Raw genomic sequence first — 22,194 nt, forward strand, 5'->3', positions numbered from 1 at the left:
ACTGCGGTCGTGTGTATATACTTGCGCGTGTTTGTTTATGGGTGTGTGTGTGGGTGTTTGTCGCTACTTACTATGTGGTACACCATAATAACCGGCGTTCACGCCTAACTACTACAACTAACAACTAATAAATTGCGGAGGACCGAAAGCAGAGTAATACGATAAACAAAATTGAGTAGAAACGTGCAAGAGAAAAGAATGGGTGAAATGATACGAACCTAGAGGTCACCAACTCTATGGCAGTATAAAAATGTGAGAAGTAATGGAGGAGTTAGCAGACATATTGCGATAATAATGGATGCGGTCAGCAGCGGAGCTCTTTTACTCATACCTTTAGTTGATGAATTAATTTCGTAAAATGCACCCACAGGAGAGTAATTCTGATGAAAATTAGTAACAAGTTTTACAGAAAGTACTTTCGCCATATGCGAACACTTCAAAAGAAAGTAATAGCTATATTTCGCAAGGTTGTGAGGGAACATACCAGTACATAAACAGGAAAGGGTTGCTGGTTGTTTCTTAGACCCAACCCAGTTTTTGTAGGTGAGCGGACGTCGTGGTAAAATGAAGGCATGACGGTGGGTGTTCTTGACCATAATTGTTCGCGGCTACGCATTTCATTCATTCAGAAATTCTTTTCGGAAATTTCAAATTTTTTAATATTTTTTTATTGTATAAAATATGAAAAATAAAAATAAAATAGAATTTGTTTTGAAAAGGGTGAATAATGATAAAGATTAGGTAATTCAAAAGTTTCTGTGCATCACGTAAATGATACGTACAAGACTATGAGAATGTTGTGTAAGAGAATATGCAAAAAATTGTCCGACACAAGTTGTCGCATTTGTTTTGCTCGTTCCATACAATGAGCGAAATCAAAGCGACAAAAATATCATCGACTGAAAGCTGATTGTAAAATCCATTTTTTTGGCTTTATATTGGGGAGCCAATGGTGTTTTCTTATTCTTGAGAAAGATCTCTTGAAAATTGGAGTAGTGCGTCTACTGTAGATTACGAGATCGTTCAGTTAGATAGTATACTACAGGATAGAGTTGACATACAAAGGGATAAGTATGTATATCTTATCAAAACTATCAATAATGTTATGCTAATAAAACTATCTTATTATACTTAAATTTATATAGGACAATATTTTTATTTGGTATCTACATACAAGTATATAAATATACAAGTATATCGAATGAAAAGCAACAAAGTACACTTGGATAAAAAATATTGCGTTACACTTCGGCTCAAATGTCACTGGTTTACAATATTATCTCCAAGCGCACGCTGATGTGCCAATTTATTGCCACTTTTCTCCATTTACTTTTATCTGCTCAACTGCAGTGACTATTTTATTTCATTTTGATTATATTTTCATTTCTGTTAAATGAAATTTCAACTCTCAGTTTCATATGCGGTTAGAATTTATAGCGCCTTTGGGGTAATACTAGATTTTATTTTATAATTTAACTAATGTTTTAATTTCTTATTTGGGAAAGAATATATTAATTTGGCACATAACAGCTAAACAATAATCCACCAACACAATAATTTTAGTGAGAAATGCAAATGCACTGCCTCTTTTTGTGATGGGAAGATTGCCTGAGAAAAGGTTGAAACGAGGACTCAAATTATTTTAGATTTGAGTCCATGACCATTTATGATATACAAAATTTAAAAATACGGAAATATAAAGGCTAGATTAGCTTAGATAAATATGCTGATTTCTCATGAAGCCACGATTAATTTTACTTGGAGAGGTAAAGACACTTGTTCGTTATGATGCCCCGAACCAAATCCATCGTCACATATCGACAAAATGCTCCAACCTTAGTCTTAGTCTGGTGAAAGCTGAAAAGTGGAGGAGGAAGTGTTTAGATGATCTTCCTTTGACAATCTTTAGCATTACCACGTAAGTGCCAATGGAGCAATGTACAGTTAGTAAGCCTATTATTGTAGCGATGTGAGTCTAGCTTAGAGTTTTACGTTCCACTTTGGGTCCATAAGTTTTTGCAACTCCACAATACTATGCAATAACCTACGATTTTGTGGTGACCAGGAGAGCTGATCGTTTCTCAGAAGCCAAAAAAAAAATGGAATAATCGCGTGTTCAGGAAATCTTCTTAGGTTCATTTCGAACAAATTCGCTTAAGAGACTCTGCGTCTAAAATTGGTTTCTAGTCACAAATTTTTTAAGCAAAATTATTTAGAATGATCCGTAAAACATTTTCCGCATACGCGATTTTATAGAAAAAAGTCTATCACACAACCCGACAAGTTTAATTTGGAAGCAACTTATTGTTATCGGTAGTGAGGTCAAACACTCCTTATCTAGCTTTGAGCTCAATGTCGGAGTGGATGCATAACTCCCTAAAAGATGCCGCATTTCGGAGAAGTACATCTGCTGCTCTCTTAATAACTGCCACTGCTGCTTGACTCTACGTAACCTTTCACTTGAGCTTGGATGCATCCGTGGAAAAGCTCCTTACGCCACTAAATATAATAATAAAGTATAAATATTATAGTATGTACGTATGTCAATATATGAAATAGAAACTGCACACTTAATAACTACATTCCTTACTTTGTCAAAGCTCTGTGCTTAAGGTTTCGAAAATTGAATTTTATATTTTGCAAAAGCAATTTTCAAAAGTTCTTAAAAATATACATTCTTATATGCATGAGAGTGTACGGGACATGAGAAAACATATTCTTACGAGTATATGTATATATACTATACATACCCATATATACATTTAAAATTCCATATGTTCATAAATTTAATATCATATAAAATTCATAGCCCAGTGGAAGTGCAGTGTAATAGAATTACAAAAACAATTTAACGCTTTTAAATTGTTTAAGTTTTTAATTAAATTCAAAAAGTGTATATAAATACATTAAACAAACTCACATTTATATAAAATGCATATCTTTCTAGATCAAAAAGTTGTCTTCAAAATACTATTCTCCAGAATGCTTTGGATTGCAAAGGAGATTCAACCAACAGATATTTCAGGCATTTACACGCGATTGCAAGTAGTGTTGGAAAACTTCACGAAAGAGGAAAGCAAATAGTGTAAGCATAAAAACTATTTTAAGAGATATACGATACATGTGGTACACATTGTGACAAAAAGTATCCCAAAGTATTTATTTTGTCGCCATAAAATTAATCTCCAACAGACATGATGACTTATGCTAACGATTTTTCCAGTTCCCGAAACGCTTTTTATAGCACGAGTTTTGTTTTATCGCTTCAATTGACTAAAAACGGGTTCCACGGAGCGGCAGTCATTGCTTTTTTCACTTTAACTTCAGTCACAATCGCGGCTCGATGCGATGGTGCATTATCTTCTTGCAAAATCCATTAATTGTTTTTTCACAATGCCGGCAGTTTTTGTCAAATAAAACTCCATTTGACTATCTGTCATTCCTTAACAAATTTATGATGCACAAAACAACAAATATCGAAAAAACAATGAGCATCAAATTGATTTGTGTGCGCCTTTTGGGTGGTGATTGTTTGCATCTCAAACTCATAAACACATAGCTTATCGGCAGTTATAATGCTCCCCTTGAACATGTTACTGTCTACTCGTTTGTACTCTTTTTGAAAAAAATTCAGCTTTATAGGGACGGCTCGAGCAAGATCGCGTTTCATAACCAAAGTATCAAGCCACATATCCTTCACTTCTCGTCCAGAACTAAGCATGTCTTCAACGATCTCTCGACCGTCTTTGAAGGCCTTTTACTACTCGTAGGCCTGTGTTTTTGATTAAACTGAAGCACAGCATGTCCTTTCCAACATGCGAACGATTTCGGTGACAAAATTTGACTAGAAATACTAAATTTGAGGCAAGCAGCATTCTTAGGATTGAGCAGATCGCCACTATTCCTCATAGTTTTGTCGACTCACACGTATGTTTGTGGATATGCTTAATAATTTCTATGTAAACAAATTCTTCTATTCTTAAACTCTTGTAAATGATTTTTTTTAAGATAAGCCGCTTTTTTATGGTTTCTAAGTGAGTTTCAAAAAAATTCTTTTTATAAAGTTGGACTACACAACTTTAAGTTCTAGTTACACGTCAATCTTCTTTCTTTATCAAGAAAATGAGTTTGAGTGAACACAGTGGCATAGCTAGAGATAGACGACCTCAATTTATTAACAAGTAAGGAAAAGCTAAGTAAAAGTAAACCGAACATTTCATACTCTTTCAACTTGCAAGGAGAGGGAAGTAGTACTTTCAGGTACATAAATCCTGTTAGTTATGTATATGGGGTTTAGGGCGATTTTTCATCCGAATTTATTCATTATAACCTCAAATATGCACCGTTAAAAGAATAGCACGTTCTCTCAATTTTATTAAGATAAATCACATATTAGCTGTTATATTCAATGTAATTTCACCCGGAAGTAAGAAAATCTTTAGAATAGGTATACGAGTGCTAAAGGAGTACTTACAAGATTCAACCCATTCTCTCTGTATTTTAGTTATATATCTCACACAATCAAATCCGAAAAAATCAGATGGAATTTAAAATTGTGTTATAGTAGGCGTATCTGTAGTCTGGTTTCGCCCATTTTCGTACTATGAAATAAAAATGTCAGAAGAATTCCACATGCCCAATTTGGTTTGAAATAGGTCTGGAGGGTCTAGAGATATGCGTTTTCATCTAAAAGTGGCCACCGCCCAGCGTAAAATGTTGACCTCCGTTCCATAAAAGTCTATCATATCATATCGGGGGCAAAACGTAATGTCTCTGGCGTATCTACTCATTGATTTATCGCACTTTTCACTCGGATTTCAACTCGTCTCGTCATCCTAACTTTTATATGTATTGTCCAATATCTGTTTCGCTTAGTTTTAGGTGATATGGTATACACAATCGTTACTCTGTACCTACATGTGACAAAAGTTTAAAAAGATAGAAAACCTGTTAACTTCGGTTCTATCGAAGCTATAATACCATTCAGAGGAATATTTCTTATACATAAGAATTGTCCTAGATATTAATTCATATTAAATTGTGTGAATATATCGTGGCAATTAAAATATTTTTCCGTACAAGGACTTAAGTTCGATCGGTCATTTTGTATGTAAATATCACTGATAAGATTTAAATTCCTTTAAATTCCACTGAATTGTCATCAATTGATTAACGTAAATTAAAGAAGTGGTTTATATTCCAACCCTTCATCTTTCCAATAACCCACACGTGTTACTAATTACAATTGTGGAAATCTTCGATAGCAAACATCGGTCGCAACAAAACAAATTGGTAGAACGTGACACTTGAAAAATTCGCTCGCCATGGCAAAAGCAGCCTGAAGACATCAGTTCGCAATATTATTCGCGTTAATGAACATTTCTCAGAAGCATTTAATCTTCATTTGGAAGTTAACATTTATTATTTCTTGCCATTGGTCTACGCTGTTCGACTAAAGACTTACAATTTCATTGAAATCTTTAATAAGCCAATTATTATTTCACAACTATAAATAAATTAAGCATTTATAAATTATCATTCTTGTTATGAGTAAATGCGGGCGGAAATTAAGTGTGCCTCCACTTTAATATTATTGGCTATTATCGGCTGACACTGGAGTGCGGTTGCGCACACACATACTTACATCCACAGTAGTGGCGGACAATTTGACTGAGGTCAATTACACCGCCAATCGTATTTCAATTAAACGTTGAACGCAACAGTAAATACTACCAAGATCAATAGCCAGTGGATAAAAACATTTATAAACAAGTAAGGAAGGGCTAAGTTCGGGTGTCACCGAACATTTTATACTCTCGCATGATAAAGTGATAATCGAGATTTCATTATACGTCATTTACATATTTTTCAAATACCGTATTTTTTTTAAGTTTTATTTCGCTATCATCATTGGTTCCTAATGTATATACTCGTATTATACAGAAAAGGCATCAGATGGAATTCAAAATAGCGTTATATTGGAAGAAGGCGTGGTTATGAACCGATTTCACATATTTCGTACATATCATCAGGGTGTTAAGAAAATATTATATACCGAATTTCATTGAAATCGGTCTGGTAGTTCCTGAGATATGGTTTTTGGTCCATAAGTGGGCGAGGCCACGCCCATTTTCAATTTTAAAAAAAAAGCCTGGGTGCAGCTTCCTTCTGCAATTTCTTCCGTAAAATTTAGTGTTTCTGACGTTTTTTGTTAGTCGGTTAACGCACTTTTAGTGATTTTCAACAAAACCTTTGTATGGGAGATGGGCGTGATTGTTATCCGATTTCTTCCATTTTTGAACTGTATGAGATATGTACAAAAAACTTAGTAGGGGGCGGGGCCACGCCCACTTTTCCAAAAAAATTGCGTCCAAATATGCCCCTCCCTAATGCGATTCTTTGTGCCAAATTTCACTTTAATATCTTTATTTATGGCTTAGTTATGACACTTTATAGCTTTTCGGTTTCCGCCATTTTGTGGGCGTGGCAGTGTGCCGATTTTGCCCATCTTCGAACTTAACCTTCTTATGGAGCCAAGGAATACGTGTACCAAGTTTCATCATGATATCTCAATTTTTACTCAAGTTACAGCTTGCACGGACGGACGGACGGACAGACAGACATCCGGATTTCGACTCTACTCGTCGCCCTGATCACTTTGGTATACATAACCCTATATCTGACTCTTTTAGTTTTAGGACTTACAAACAACCGTTATGTGAACAAAACTATAATACTCTCCTTAGCAACATTGTTGCGAGAGTATAAAAATACGGGTCGGCATTGCCACTCGTCACGGTATGCACTCATATATCTAAGTGTAGTTGAGACAATTGTGTATGAAAGTGGAGATTTGAGACCAACCAAGTAGGAGTAGGAGGCTCTGCCCTTAAGTGAAGCGGAAGAATTATTTTAATACCTTTTGGTTTAATTGTAATACTGTTCCAGAAAAATTACGGTAGGACTGAAGCTATGAAAATCTCCCTTTTGTTTGATGTACACTGATGAGGTCTCTGCGACTTTAATTGCGTTGAAGGCCATAAAAGCTTAATTAAGTGACTTTACGGCAAAACACAAACGCAAATCAAAGTAAACTGTTTGAACAACACCCTAGTATAAAATGCTTCGAAGGTTGCTTTTGGGTAAACACAGTAGTTAATATTATATTGATAAAGTGGGCAGAGATTACATGTGTTAAGGAAGTGCACGTGGAGACCACCTCTCTTCAAGTTACTGTAATTAATTATTTCTAAGTTTCTCATTCCATGATATTTCTCGGAGATCTTAACGAATATGAGAATGTAAAATCATACGTATAAAATTATTAGACAGTTCGTTAATGACCAGCGAATTCATGTATTCCTTAGTACCGAATATCACTGCAAGTAAAAATTAACTTAGTAAACGGGGTGACAAAGTGAATAAGAGACCCTCAACATTTATTTTGTTCCTTTAGAGACATTTCAACATAGTTGTGCTCTAAGCTCTGCGCAATAATTTATTTTACGTTATAATAACGTGGAGTTTATGTCACAGGAGAGATCATTTTTAAAGAGTCTTATCCTATCCATAGGGCAGCTATATGCTATAGTGGTCTGAGAGCGGCGCTTCCGACAAATTTGCAGCTTATTTAAAAAAATTCAAACTCAAAAAATGAGGGACCAGTACGTGTATGTATATACGGACATGACTAAATTGAAGCACATCACACTCATGATTTATGTATATACATATTAAGGTGGGCCAAAAAAAATTTTTTATTTTTTTTTCTTTGTTACCATGAAAATCTCATCCGACATGACTAAAAACAAGTTCTGGTAAGACCTGAGCTCTTAATATTAATATTAAGAGGTGCCTCATCGAAATTTTCGATTTCCCATATAAATAACACAGGAAATTTTGTTTTTTTTTGTTTGGAGTTTTAATGTACACAAACAAATAATCGGTAAGCGAGAATCAACACTTATCTATATATATAAAATTAAGTGGCAAAACTTCCTGTTCGCATACTCCTCCTAGACGGCTTGCCCGATTTCAATGAAATTTTCAGGGGTGATTGGGGTCTGTTTGGAGGGTGCACATAAGAAATTTAATGTGTGTATCATTGCACGTTGTGCAAAAAAAAAAAACAAAAAACGAAACAACTGGCGGATGTTTACAATTAATAAAAAACATTGGCATCGCATGTTGATCGTTTTTGCCTGTCATTCGTTCTTTCTATGGATGACTGTCAAACTAACAAGACATACAGAACGTAAGTGTTCCGAATGCACTGAGTGTATCAAAAAAAAATGTTTCAACATTGTGTGTATTTTTCTCAGATTTCAAAGTGATTAACATTCTGCGTACAACACAAAGCAAGTGAGTATTGTTGTTGTTTCATATGTGATGCCATGCCGTTCGGTTGAGATTGACGTAACCTTGAATAATATTTACTTATATTGCCATATAGGTGTCGCTAAGATCGATAATTACAATGAATTAATCGGTAAAATACAAAAATAGTAATGAAAATTAACAATTAAGTTCAGCATGACAAGATTGCATGAATTTCTTTTATAAATTAATTAAATAAAAATGAGATAAATCGAAAAAATATGATTTGTTATGTTTCTTAGCCACCAATTTGTAATATAAGATGAAAAATTGTGGAAATCATTTTTTATAATTTTTTGCTGGACTTTAACTACGAATAACTTTGAATGAGTTGACTCAGCCAAAAAATGTTCTAGACCTTTTTTGTAGATCGTTAAATTTCCTATAAGAATAAGTGTTGATTCTCGCTGACCGATTATTTGTTTGTGTACATTAAAACTCCAAACAAAAAAAACAAATTTCCTGTGTTATTTATATGGGAAATCGAAAATGTCGATGAGACACCTCTTAATATTAATATTAAGAGCTCAGGTCTTACCAGAACTTGTTTTTAGTCATGTCGAATGAGATTTTCATGGTAACTAAGAAAACAAAAAATAAAAATTTTTTTTTGGCCCCCCTTAATACATACTTTTGTATAAATTTTATGGGATATCCTACGTTCGGTTCCATGAGGATCAGTTAGATATACATTTTATAAATTAAAATATTTGGCATATTAATAATTATTTAGGTTTAAAAATTTATAATTTCATTGAGTCTGATTTTGTCGTAGTTTGAGTTTTATATACATATGTACTTGAAATTATTTCAAATATGTGGTTATTTATTTAAATATAGCACAGGCACTCTTTTCATTAAAAACATATGTACTGCCCATAATAGTCGTACCGAGTTAAATTATTAGTTATGTATATGTGAGGTTGTGTGTAACGATAAATTCTGTTTTATGATTTTGTACAAATTATATGGTAAGTAATACCATTAAGGGTAACAAAAGCAACAAAATACATTCAGTTGCACTGGCTAACCAGTTTCCACAAATTAATTTTATTATATTTCAGGAAGTAAAATTTATGGCAAACAAGTAAGGAAGGGTGGAACCGAACATTTTAAACTCTTGCAACATGAAAGAAGCAAAGCCAGTTAACCAATCAAATATAGTAAATTCAGCCAGATGTTCGAAAATCCTGATATTAGTTAAATAGGGGCTAAGCCAAGTTTTCGCCGAAATTTACGCGTGACAACAATCACGACCACTTCCCATATAACACAACTTCAAATTATACTTTATTCGTTCACTTTCCAGTACACAAATCAAGCAGCAATTAATATAGTGGTTACGAATATTTGGGCCCAGTATTGGAACCTTAAGAAAAGAAAAAAAAAAATAAGGAACGGCTTTGTTCGGGTCCAACCGAACATTTAATACTCTTGCAACTTCCAAAAATCAAAGCTAAGAAGAGGTCAACGAGAATATCGAATTAAAAGCAATTTTATAAATAAATATACTGTGTATAACTCATACACTGACAGACACTTAAGGTCTCTTAGAAAAGCGAAAATCAGTTTACATTGTAGTTATGGGAGTTTGGGTAGTATCGACCCGATTTTATCTATACTATTTTCATGCCACATACTAAAAAATTTTCTCTGGGTTTTATTGGGGTGCCTCACATACAAACACCAATTATATAAAGTAAATTCAGTCGGATATTCGAAAATTCTAATGTTAGTTATATGAGTGCTAGGTCAAGTTTTCGCCCAATTCGCCCGGCACAAGAATATACTAATATGAACAATACACGCTCTTTTATTTTTATTGAGATAACTGACATAAAGTCACCTAGAAGTTCGAAAATCTTTATATTAAGTACATATATGGGAGCTAAGGGAAGTATTGGTCCAATTCAACCTATTTTTGACGTACAGACATATCTTTGTCAGAGAAGATTATCGCTGATTTTCAATTATATACATATATAACATATTATTCGGTTCTTTTGGGCGGGAACAGTTTTTATTCAATTTAAACAATTTTTGATCATAGGATGGCACACACTAAAGACATTATTTGTGCAAAGTTTTATCCCATGATATTAATTCTGTATTGGAAACTAAACGAATCAAATAGAATCTAAAACTATGCTATATGAGAAGTAGGCGTGTTTGTTGTCTGATTTTCATTTTTACAATGGGACATAAGAGTGCGAAAAAAATATCACATACCAAATTTTGTCGAAACCGGTTGCTCGGGTGCCTAGATATAAGATTTAACAAAAAGTGGGCGCCCATCGTCCAATTTTTACCCTGGTTCCTATAAACCCTTGTCATAATTCCGGCGACATTTTTTGAGTCTCTGGCGCATTTAGTTATTGATTTATCGCGCTTTTAGTAATTTTGAACAGTACCGTTATATGGGGAGTGAACCGGGTTTGCATCCGATTTCAACCATTTTCACAATGTCGGTAGAAGATCTTAACAGATTTTTACTCTGAAAATTTGGTTGTTATGGCTTAAATGGGTTAGGAGACCACATCTACTTTTTCAAAAATTTTTACTCACAGGTGCCCCTTGCTACTGGGATCCTCTGTACCAAATTACAGTTTTATATCTTAATTGAGTGCTTAGTTATATGTTTTTCGTTAATGGTGATTTGTGGGCGTAGCAGTGGTCAGATTACACCCCTCTACGAACTCGATTTTTTTTTGTACTAAGGAATCCACATACCACGTAGTGTAACCCTACATAACCGTTAGGCGAACAAAGCTATACTACTATGTAGCACCTGGTTGCAAGATTATAATAAAACAGCTTAATTATCGAAAATAAACAACAATGTGGCCGGCCACGAAATTTTCCTGCGAATGAGTTGCAATTACTTGTAAAGCCTTTGCACATCCACAAATAAAGTTAGAAATGTAAAGCGCCTCTGTTTATGCAACTTATTTTATAAAATTCATATGCGTCGTATTGCAAGAACAAGTAATGTTAGGAAATTAGCTGATAAAAGGGACATTCAAATTTTAAAATGTCGTAAAATTTTCACAGTCATTGCAGCTTTCATTGATAACGGTGGCTGTTATTAACACATTCGCGGACGTGAATGCTATAGCATTCATTTTCATACTGATGCAAAATGACGTGAATGCTATAGCATTCAAATTTTAAAGCCAATTTTTATTCATTTAATTTTTTACAATCTTAAGTTTTTGTAATTAATACACATTTCAAAATAATGACCAATTGGTTCATTAGATACTTTCATATTATTTTATATTTTCTCCGTGTATTTACAAATTTTCTCACGTCATTCTGGTTGAAAAATATTATCTATATCGTCGTGGATGCTATAGCATTCATTGTATGTAACGATTAAAATACGATGTTCTGACTACTCTTATAATATATGTCTAATTAGATTTAGGATATTACAACTAGTTTCAAAAATAATTGCTTGTATATTTTTGCAGCTCCCTAAAACTTTTTGCGTCCGCGAACGTGTTATAAACCTATCAGAGTATATTAAATTTGCCATGATGTTTGTAATACCTATACTCGTATAATCGTTGTTATGATAATATGGTCTATGCTCATATATAAATGATCCGCGCGACGAGCTGTGTCAATTAAGACATGCCCTTCTGTTTGTTTGTACACATATATACGAATTCGTTCTTGACTTTTTATAATATTGATGAAATTTTGCATACGTCCTTTCCTCTTTAAGAAGCTGGTAATTTGCTGGAACCGCCGAAATCGGGCAACTCTTGCGCATATCTGCCACACAAATTGACGATTCAAACTCTTGTCTTTGGATGGAAACCTCTTGCATTTCTCCTGTGGGCTGAAAAGTTGAAACAAAAATGGGTGTGGCGACGTAAAGTTGGTGGACTCCAGAAAGTACGGCTGATTTTGTGAAAAACAGCGTTCAAACTGTGAAATTCGGGGAAACATGTTTCCTTGTATCAGAAATGAGTCGAATCGGGTCAGTAATTTTCATAGCCTCATATACCAAATATAAATATTTTCACACATCCAGTTGACTTTATTTCACATATGATATCGTCGAAGGTGGAAATTACGTAAAAGAAATAAGGAGAGTGTAGTTTGCTAATAACGGTGTATGTTTGAACCCAAAATGGATAAAATTCGGCGAAAAATTGACCCATCGCTATATTGGTATTCATTATTTTCAAACGTTCGAATGACTTTACTCCATATTGTCATATAAAATGCAAACCAACGTATGATCAAAAAAACTTGAAATTGAGTAATTTGAGTTTGAGTCACTACCCCAAATTTTACACATAAAAGTGTATAAATATGTCCAAAATTTTTAACTTATGCTATCAGATATAACTGAAACTAAAAATTTTGGGACCTTGTGATAGATTTATAATCAATTGCATATCTGTGTTTTTTTAGTGCCATATATTTCATAAATTTGAAGCTCGAAAATATGAACTGTTGATTGTTTAGTCCAATAAAAGTAATTATATACAATTTCTACAGCATAAAACCACAATTGCATTTACCATTTGTTGCTTATAACTGAAGAAAGATATTGACTGCTGCAAATAGTTGCCTTAAAAAGGAAATGAAAGCGTGTAGTAATTGCTTTAGAAGAGCACTTAAGAAAAAGTTGCATATTGAAAAGAGCAACAAAAATTGCGGGTGACTTTCACGGTCCTTCACGCATTTATGATTTTGAAGAAGAGTGAAAAAACTTGAACCAAGAAATTGTACTAGAAACAACAAACTGCCAAGCAAAGTATTAAATTGCCGTTAGAAAAAGATCACCGCACTTGTAGTTTTTGTTTTACTGTTAATTTTGAGAATTTGACTGCCACAGAATTGTGCGCCAATATAATGTTCGTACTATTTTTGTTGGTTATGATTATTGCGCAATATTTTGTAAGCAATTTCAAGGTGCTTCCGGTGCAGCAGAGGTTCGAGTTCGTGAAATCGGTGCCCTTATGCATAAATTGTTTGCGTAAGGGGCACACGGTCTCTAAGTGCAGAGCGGATCGATGTCATGTGTGCAATCGATCGCATCACACACTGTTGCACCAGTATCCAGTCTCTTTCCCCGCTGCACCTCATCCGCAACTATCCACCACACATGCCATGCATACAGCGAGTATGCTGGATCGGGTAATGTTGGCAACAGCAGTAATTTTAGTAAGGACCAGCTGTGAAGATTACCTGCCTACGAGAGCTTTGCTGGACTCAGGCTCCCAGGTCAACTTTGTGACGGAGGACAGAAGTTGCGGATTCCAATACAAAAGTGGGGTCGAAACTAAGCGCATTTGTCAAGTCGCGGCTAAATAATTATGAATTTTCGGCGGAATTCATAACAACAAGTGGCTGGAAAACACCGCACAATATTGAATTGGCGGACCCAGAATTCCACAAACCTAAAAAAGTGGATATCCTTTTGGGTGCTGAAACATTTTTCGATATTTTAGCTGCTGGCCAAATTAAAAATGGTCCTAACCAACCAACACTTCAGAAAACCCTTTTAGGATGGATTGTGTCTGGCAAATACGCCAGTAATATAAGTTCTCCTCCCAAATTACATAGCACACTATGCCAAGCTGAAGAAGACTTTACGTCAATAGATTCAGAAGTCCAAAAATTTTGGGCTCTTGAAGAATTACCTTCAGATTTAAATGGCATTAAATTCACACAAGAGGAACAAGAGTGTGAAAGCTTTTTCGTAAATACAACAAAAGTATTGCCTTCAGGACGGCTTCAAGTCAGAATGCCTTTTAAAACCGACCGTAAGTTACTCGGTCACTCCTATGATACCCCAGTTCGGCGGTTTCAGGCCCTGGAAAGAAAAACATTAACAGATCCAGAACTTCGTGGAAGCGATGGCAACTCTGTTGCCCAACAAGTGTCAGATGAAATGAAGCAAGTGGCAGCACAACTTTACGCAAAATTTTCTGGAATATAAAGCTGAGCTAAGTCAAAAAGCATTCAACTTTATTTTTACCGATGGTTCGAAAACCAAATTTTCAACCTCATTTGCAGTAGTCTCTGAAAACCTTGATGTTTTAAGAAAAGGTATCCTGCCTAATCATTGCTCCATCTACACCAGTGAAATCTTTGCTATCTATCAAGCCGCCTTAATTGCATCGAAAACCAAGGGCAATTTCTGCATTTGTACTGACAGTCGGTCTGCCATTGATGCCCTCTGGAAATTCAAAAAGGACAGCGTTCTAGTAACCCACACCAGGGATTTGCTAATTAAACACAAAAACAAAATTAAATTGATGTGGATTCCTGGCCATTGTGGCATCCAAGGCAATGAACTAGCTGACTCTGTTGCGAAGAGTCTTCATAATGACCCAGTTATCTGTTTTGACAATTTTGAAAAGGCCGATTTGTCGAGACATGTACGGCAGTATATTAACAATAAATCCTTACTAAAGTGGAAAGAATATGTTCACCATTATGCAGATATTAATCCAACAAAAATTAGGCCTACTTTTCCTTCCGATGCTAAACAGTCAGACATTCTCGTTTTCACAAGACTTCGTTTGGGCCACACGCAGATCACTCACACACATCTTCTTAGTCATGGAGTATCATTATGCAACGTTTGCGGGGCAATGAGCACATCGGTGAAGCATATCTTGGACATCTGCCCTCGTTTTTCTATTCAAAGGCAACGGATTTTTGGCTTGACTGTTCCATCACAACTTCTTTCCGACACTGCAGCACTTAACATAAGAAAGATATCTAGTTTTATAGCCTCATGCAACCTATCTCATTTAATTTAGTTAACCTTAACTGTATAATATTTGTAATCCATAAACGTAATGTAAATTAGTATTCTTTTGTAAAACCAGCTGATGGCCTCGAGCTAGTGCTGTTTTTTTTTCTCTTGTTTCCCGTATATTTATTGTGCATGAAATAAATAAATATCTATCTATCTATTTTTCTAATTATGTTTTACATTTGGTAAGGCGTCGTGCCAAAGTAAGGTGCTATTAACTCTTTTAAAAGAAACTTATTTTGTACCGTGTATTCTGTATGTGCATATTTGTTTGCTTTGTAGATTAATATTTAAATAATCAGACACTTATCAAGCCAAAGCTGCTAACTCAAACTGTCACTATAGAAATTCAATATTATACGATAAATGAAACCAAAACCCCACGAAGCAAAAGAACTACATGTGCGCATGTACAAATGTGCTAATATATGTTTATTACCCATGATTTCACTTGCTATCATCAAATAACATAAATAGAAATGTTATATTTTTGGGCTAATTTCTAATGATGACTCACGTCAATGCGTTGAAATCGTTAGTTTGTTCGTTCTCGTTATTTATTGATGTCTAAATATCATTATGCATTATATTAATACTATTTATTTGCTAAACTGATTCATCACATTAATATTGCTTAACATATAAATAATATTTCTTATTATCTGCAGAAAAATGTACCATTTATATACCATATATATTTTTCTGCAGATAAAAGCAACAAAACCCACTGATTTTATGACAAGGCATTTTAATAAAAATCGGACACATATGTAGGTGGATAGATAAACGAATGAATATTGCAAATTACAACATTAATTTTCCCTACAAACTATTTTAGATCAATATGTGTTAGATACAAATAATTACAAATAGATCACCGAGAAAGAGGAGAAGTGTATGATATAAAAAGTAGGTGAGTTTCCTGATTCAAAAGGTTGATTTCAAAGTCATAGATGGATTGATAGTACTACATAGTTTTTTTTTAATAGCTACAGTTGACAAAGATTATACTTAGCAAGTTCTTTTGTTGTGACATCGCAACCTCAGTAGCCTAATTAGCTTATAAGCAAAAGGAACCTTTATAATAACAATTTTTTTTCAATTACTGAAAAATACAGTTAAATATAGTATTCATAATTAGGATTCAAATGTAATATTTTCTAATATTTTATACTCTTGCAACCTGTTGCTACAGAGTATTATAGTTTTGTTCACCTAACGGTTATACGTATCACCTAGAACTAATCGAGCAGATATAGGATTATGTATACAAAATTATCAGGATGACGAGAAACGTTAAAATTCAGTTGGCTGTCTGTCTGTTCGTGCAAGCTGTCCTTGGCATGCAAAGATAGTTGGTATCGCATCAAAATCACGCCCACAAAGTACACATACTTGAAAACAAATTTGGACATGGCTCCCCTTTTCAAAAGGTTAATGTGCATATCTTCTGAACTATTCAAGCCTCAATAACCAATTTCGCTCTGTGCAAATATTTTGGGTATCCCTACCCACCCTATGTATTACAATTACAATTTTAAAATGAAGTACTATTTCCGCCACAACTCTTGGCAAGTTGCAAGAGAATACAATATTCACTTACACTCGTACTTAGCTCTTCCCTAATTATTTAAATTTAAATAATCTTCAAAAAACTGTTTTGAATTATAAATTTATAACAATTTTATGCAACTTAAATGTTTTCGCAAAATTGACTAAATTATGTATAAGTAGTGAAACCTATCTTCGCTTTGAAAGTACGATGTTGAGTTTATAAGTCATTCACATTGAATTCCCATCATAATTTATTACCAAGCGCAAAGACAAATAAACATATTATAGGACAGAATAAACCAAAGCAGAATGCAGAAAGTTTTAATTATAATCCAACGATGCCACTAGCCGCCTTTGTGCAACAGCCATAATCACTTCGACGCTCCAAAGGTTTTGCTGCTTCTTCTGTTTACCATAGCTTTTTCATTACAGAGTGACTTTCGATCGCGGTCTGTTGGCTGCTACTGTCACTAAAAGTTGAGGTTACCAAATGTCAATAACGAGATGAACTAAACGATAGTGAGCAGAGAAGTATAGAGAAAGAATAAGCACCATTATTTGTTATACCAAAATCGGATTTAGAATTTTAAGTTTAATATAGTTTAAGGAAGTAAAGAACAGCTAAGTTCAGGTATAACCGAACATTTTAAACTCTTGCAAGTTGTAATAATCAAAGCCAGAAAAAAACCTTAAGGTAAAAGTTCATTTTAAAGTTGTTACGATAGAAATCGTGGCTGGACTTACAATCAAATTTTTGTCCTTTTATCTTATATTACAGGTCAAAGTTTTATGTGATATAAACACAACATATTAAAAAACACAGCAAGTCAAAATAGTTTTTCTAAAGCCAATACAGAGCTTACTTGAAATATCTACACACTGATGGTATAAAATAGTTTCTGGCCTTTATATATTCGGCAACGTCCCTCTCCTTCCTTTTCCCGACCTCATTTCACCCCTAAATTGTTTTTCAATTTGCTATGATGCATTAGCCTAATGCGGAAGTTTTTATTGTTAATAGTTTTCGATTATTTAGAAGCAGAGTAGTAGCAGTAGTTATGTTTTCATAAAAGAGTGAATGTTTTTTTTTTTTTTGCAATTTATATACATATATAAATACTCTTCGAATATGCTTTAAACCTGTCCCAAATTAGACAATAGAGTCAAAGTATATGTATATTTGATCCATATGTTTATTCATAAATCGGTACTCGCTTTGATGGATCTATGATATTCACCACTAATAATATAATCCTTAAACCTAGAAAATATCTTTATTTACAGATTCTTGTATAATCTTGTATGCAAGGTAATATTAAATACATTAATTGTTTATGTAGTCTCTATGAACCTGCAAATATATTTTAACTTTGAAGTCCTCAGACTGAAATCTAATATATTTATACTTAAGTATTTCGTAATGTCACTTTCAAATTATTGTTATTAAAAATTCTCATTTAATTAAAATTCTCATTTTAATGTAATAATTTATGAAGAATATCCATGTAAACGTATACTCTATGTAACACTTTATATGTCATATCTATTTACTTGAAAAATTCGCGGTTGTGTGGGTTGCCTGCCTAAGAAAAGGTGCAGGTGTGTTAAGCATATTTCCACCACAGTGGCACAATAGACCTCTCAAAAGGTGGATGCGAAAGTTCAGGTCAACTTCGTTTTATGTCTGCAAGTGAAAATTTGTGGCATCATTACAAGCACGGTAAGTAAATTATTGACAGAGATCCCTAAAGGCCAGACACAACATCTGTGAAGAAGAAAATATCTTCATCGCTTATTTATTACACGCACAACCTGTCAAGATGTAAGAGCACACATGTTCAACCACAATGAATTGGTTTGTGTGTACGTATGTATATCATTGAGTATTTTATATATAAATGTGACAATCTTGCGTAGAACACTTTTCAACCTTCTATAGACATTTGAATTCCCTTTGGCGAATTTGGAGGTCTTCTCTTTACTTTCTATTAGTATATCTCTATTCTCTATTATTATAAAGAAATAATATAAATGATAATGTTTTAAGTGGTTTTAGAACTGTTGTTTGTTTGGCGGTTTTCGGCTGTGTTGGCGTAAGAATTAATATGTACTAAAAACGTGTAAATATATATTGTTTGTGTCAATATGTGTTGGTATATACATGCACATTGGCTATAAAACAATATGCAGAAAATATATATATATATGTGTATGTTGTTACCTCACTTGTATTAGTGTCACAGTATTCGCACTTGTATTGTCTCCATGGAATTTGAAATATCTGAAAATTCGAGTCCTTAGAAAAGATACATTTTGACTATGTACGCCCATGCATCCGCTTGCCGCAAAAGATAATGGAAACATAAAAGACTCAATCACTTTTTTCACCTTAAAGAATATGTGGTACGTATATATTGATATGTGTACATGTTTTCGCACATGAAACTGATTACTGAATGAATATGCTCCACATTTTATCTCATTTGCTTCGCTGGTCATTTTCAACATTACCTAATTGGCTTTGATATTTTAGTTATCAAGCATAAGTTTCGTTATAGTAAATTGTTACGATTATATTTATTAAGAAAAAGCAAAATACTCTTCTTATTTTTAAAAAGTGAGAAAAATAAATTAAATATACAAGCATGAGAATTTAAATCATGATACATGCGGCGGAATGATTCGTTTACTTCAAAATTTGATGTAAATTTTTTTAACAGTGAGAATCTAAATTGCCTCGAAAAGCGAACTAGATTATATCCCTAGAAAATAGAAAAGAAATACAAAGAGCTTTTTACTAAGAATATTATGACAAGCATTTCATTACGACTAGATGTAAATGATTGGTAGTACAGGGGTAAACTTTGCCTAGAATGAAAGGGTAAATATGGTTATGCATGTGAAATGCTACATACAAAGAAGTAGTTATATCACAGACTTAGATTTTATTAAATTTATTAAATAATTAAAATGTTCAAGTTTGTAAAATAAGAGTAAAGTAAATAAGTAAGGGCTATGTTCGGATGTAACAGAACATGTCATACCATTGAAACTTGCCAGAATCAAGCATATGTAAATACATTAAGGTACAAAACGTCAACGAAAAGATCGCAACCCAAGAAATTATATACTATATATACTAGCTGACCCCGCAGCCGTTGTCCCGTGAAATTATGTGTTTTGAAATGAAAAGAAAGTTCAATTTATCATTTAATTAATGTTTTTTTTTCAATGTAACGCAGCTTCAGCATAAACAACATTTTTTGGTTTCCGTTTCGGTGTACAGAAAAGATGGTTTTCCAACTCGTGAGCAGTCGGATTCCATTACACAGTTTCGGGGCATGATGATTGCGAAACATAATAACGACCGATCCTACTTTGAGACGCAAATGATGCGGTGGCATCTGTCTAAATTTAGAAATACCACCGGATAACTCACGGCGTCGTCTTCATTGTCAAGACGATCACTCGATTTGTATGAGCGCAGGTCTCCCGAAATTTGACTTTGAATCTTCCAGTTTAAGTCAACAACATCGGTATTTTTGGCAGCTAAGATTGCGCGTGCACTTAAGGAATCGTAGTTACGATAATTTGGCCAATGTCCGAACATTTGTGATGAGTTCATCTTTCGTGAACTGATAAAGCGAAGATGGAATTGATATCAAACCACCGGAATTGTACCATTTCCAATTTTTAGCGAAGACGATGTAAAATGTCTTCGGTAATGTCATTTTTGTTCGTATCCCATAATTGACGCGGATTTGAAGGCTGATATGTCAAAATGATTATCGCGAAAAGTGCGCGAACTTCATTTTCATTCCAGTGATTAACGTGTTCCAGCAATTCTAATTGCTGGCTTACTTGTCCAAAACTTTCACACACCGTACCATTCACAGTAAGCAATGACTCAAATAAAGTTGAACCGCGTACATTAATCAATAGCAACCGAAAGTAAAAGCAGTCGTCGTTTTTCGGGTGGACTGTCTAAATTCGTCCTAATGCATTAGTTGAGAACACATATGGATGTTAATCTACTGGTTGGCCTTGCTTTTTGCGTAACTATTTCTTCGACGTGCATTCCATGTATAATATCAGGGTATTTCCGAATAGAGCAATGTTCTCGCAAACGGATCACTGACGAAAGTTGAGAAAAAACTCGTCAATGTTAATTTTGCTGCTGGCAGTGTTTCTACTGGCTGTACTGTATTCTTTGGGTTGAAATACACTCTTTGGCCATTCTCCAAATTAACTGCTTGACGCTCAGCAGTCGGAAAACGTTCATGAATTGCAAAAGTAAATATACTACAAAGCGCTTTATTGCAGTTCACGTATTGACCGATTTGATACTTGCTGATCTCATCTCGTTCAAGACCATGTTGCTTCCGTTGGTGACGTACTTATAAACGTATTTTATCGATTTCACCAAACTGCAATATTAAACATTGATATGAGTTTCGAATGTGAATTAGACAATAATGGTGAATATAGTACGATCCATGTGTTGTCAACTTCGATATTAACTCTTGTAAGTTGATTGCGGAATGTTCTGTTATCCATCATTTTCTGTTTGTGTTTCCGAAAGAAAAGCTTATCCACGTGTTTCATTCATTTATTGTTAGACATACAAACCGAAAAGATGAACTATATTGGTTTCCACTACTTCGTATAATACTGGATCTTTCTCTACATCAGGAATTTCCGCAGAAATGATTTCATCAATTTGATCTGGTGTAACCATCATCAAAAGAAGAATGCGGAAAACCTCTTTTTTGCCACTCAACAAAGTACATCTAGCATCTAACAGCACCACATATACGTTGCTTCAAGATAAGGTCAATCAAACATCGTAACTGTTGTTTGAAAAGTTATGCTGTGACATCGTGACGATCGCTTGCTGATTGACCGCGATCCATAATTCCTGTTAAGTAAACGTAAAGTTTTCACTGAATAATTTTCAATAATTTTTCCTTTGAAAGGCCGGAATAAAAAAGCAAGCGACCGAAATTGAACGATTCAAATAATTTACACATCAAAATATTGAAAAACAAAACAAACAAAAATTTTAAAAAAAATTGTACTTTTTTGAATTATCCAATTTTCCGACTTTTCTTCATGAAAAGTATAAGGTATTTTTATTTCTAAAAAAAGAGGCTGTTTTTAGGGGTTATTCGATAACATTCATACATATATGTACATACAGTTTGGCGATTCATTTTTATTTATATAGAAGAGAAGATAGAAGATAGAAGAAGTAGATAGATTAGGGTGTTTTTGTTTTTTGAACTATTAATTTTTTTCAGTCCCGTCACGAAATTTTCTTGGAAATAGCATATAAAAATTTTCTGAAAATTTTTGCCCTTATTATTATCATTAAGAACTGGACCAAGGCCTGTAAAAATTGTCCATAGAAAATACACTACAATCGTGAGTTTTTATCTTTAAATTCCTACAGATCAGAGGTATTTTATGGCATCGCT

General features: G+C 34.0%; 1 protein-coding gene across 1 annotated transcript; it reads left to right on the forward strand.

Moving 5' to 3' along the window:
- The first annotated feature begins 12,331 nt into the window (after window positions 1-12,331).
- Window positions 12,332-15,167, forward strand: LOC120770626. The gene is made up of 2 exons (XM_040098228.1): window positions 12,332-12,364; window positions 14,301-15,167. The coding sequence occupies exons 1-2, from the start codon at window positions 12,332-12,334 to the stop codon at window positions 15,165-15,167; spliced, it is 900 nt and encodes a 299-aa protein (XP_039954162.1).
- The last annotated feature ends 7,027 nt before the right edge of the window (window positions 15,168-22,194 follow it).

This window comes from Bactrocera tryoni, chromosome 3 (genome assembly GCF_016617805.1).
Source record: "Bactrocera tryoni isolate S06 chromosome 3, CSIRO_BtryS06_freeze2, whole genome shotgun sequence".
Classification (NCBI taxonomy): Eukaryota; Metazoa; Arthropoda; class Insecta; order Diptera; family Tephritidae; genus Bactrocera; species Bactrocera tryoni.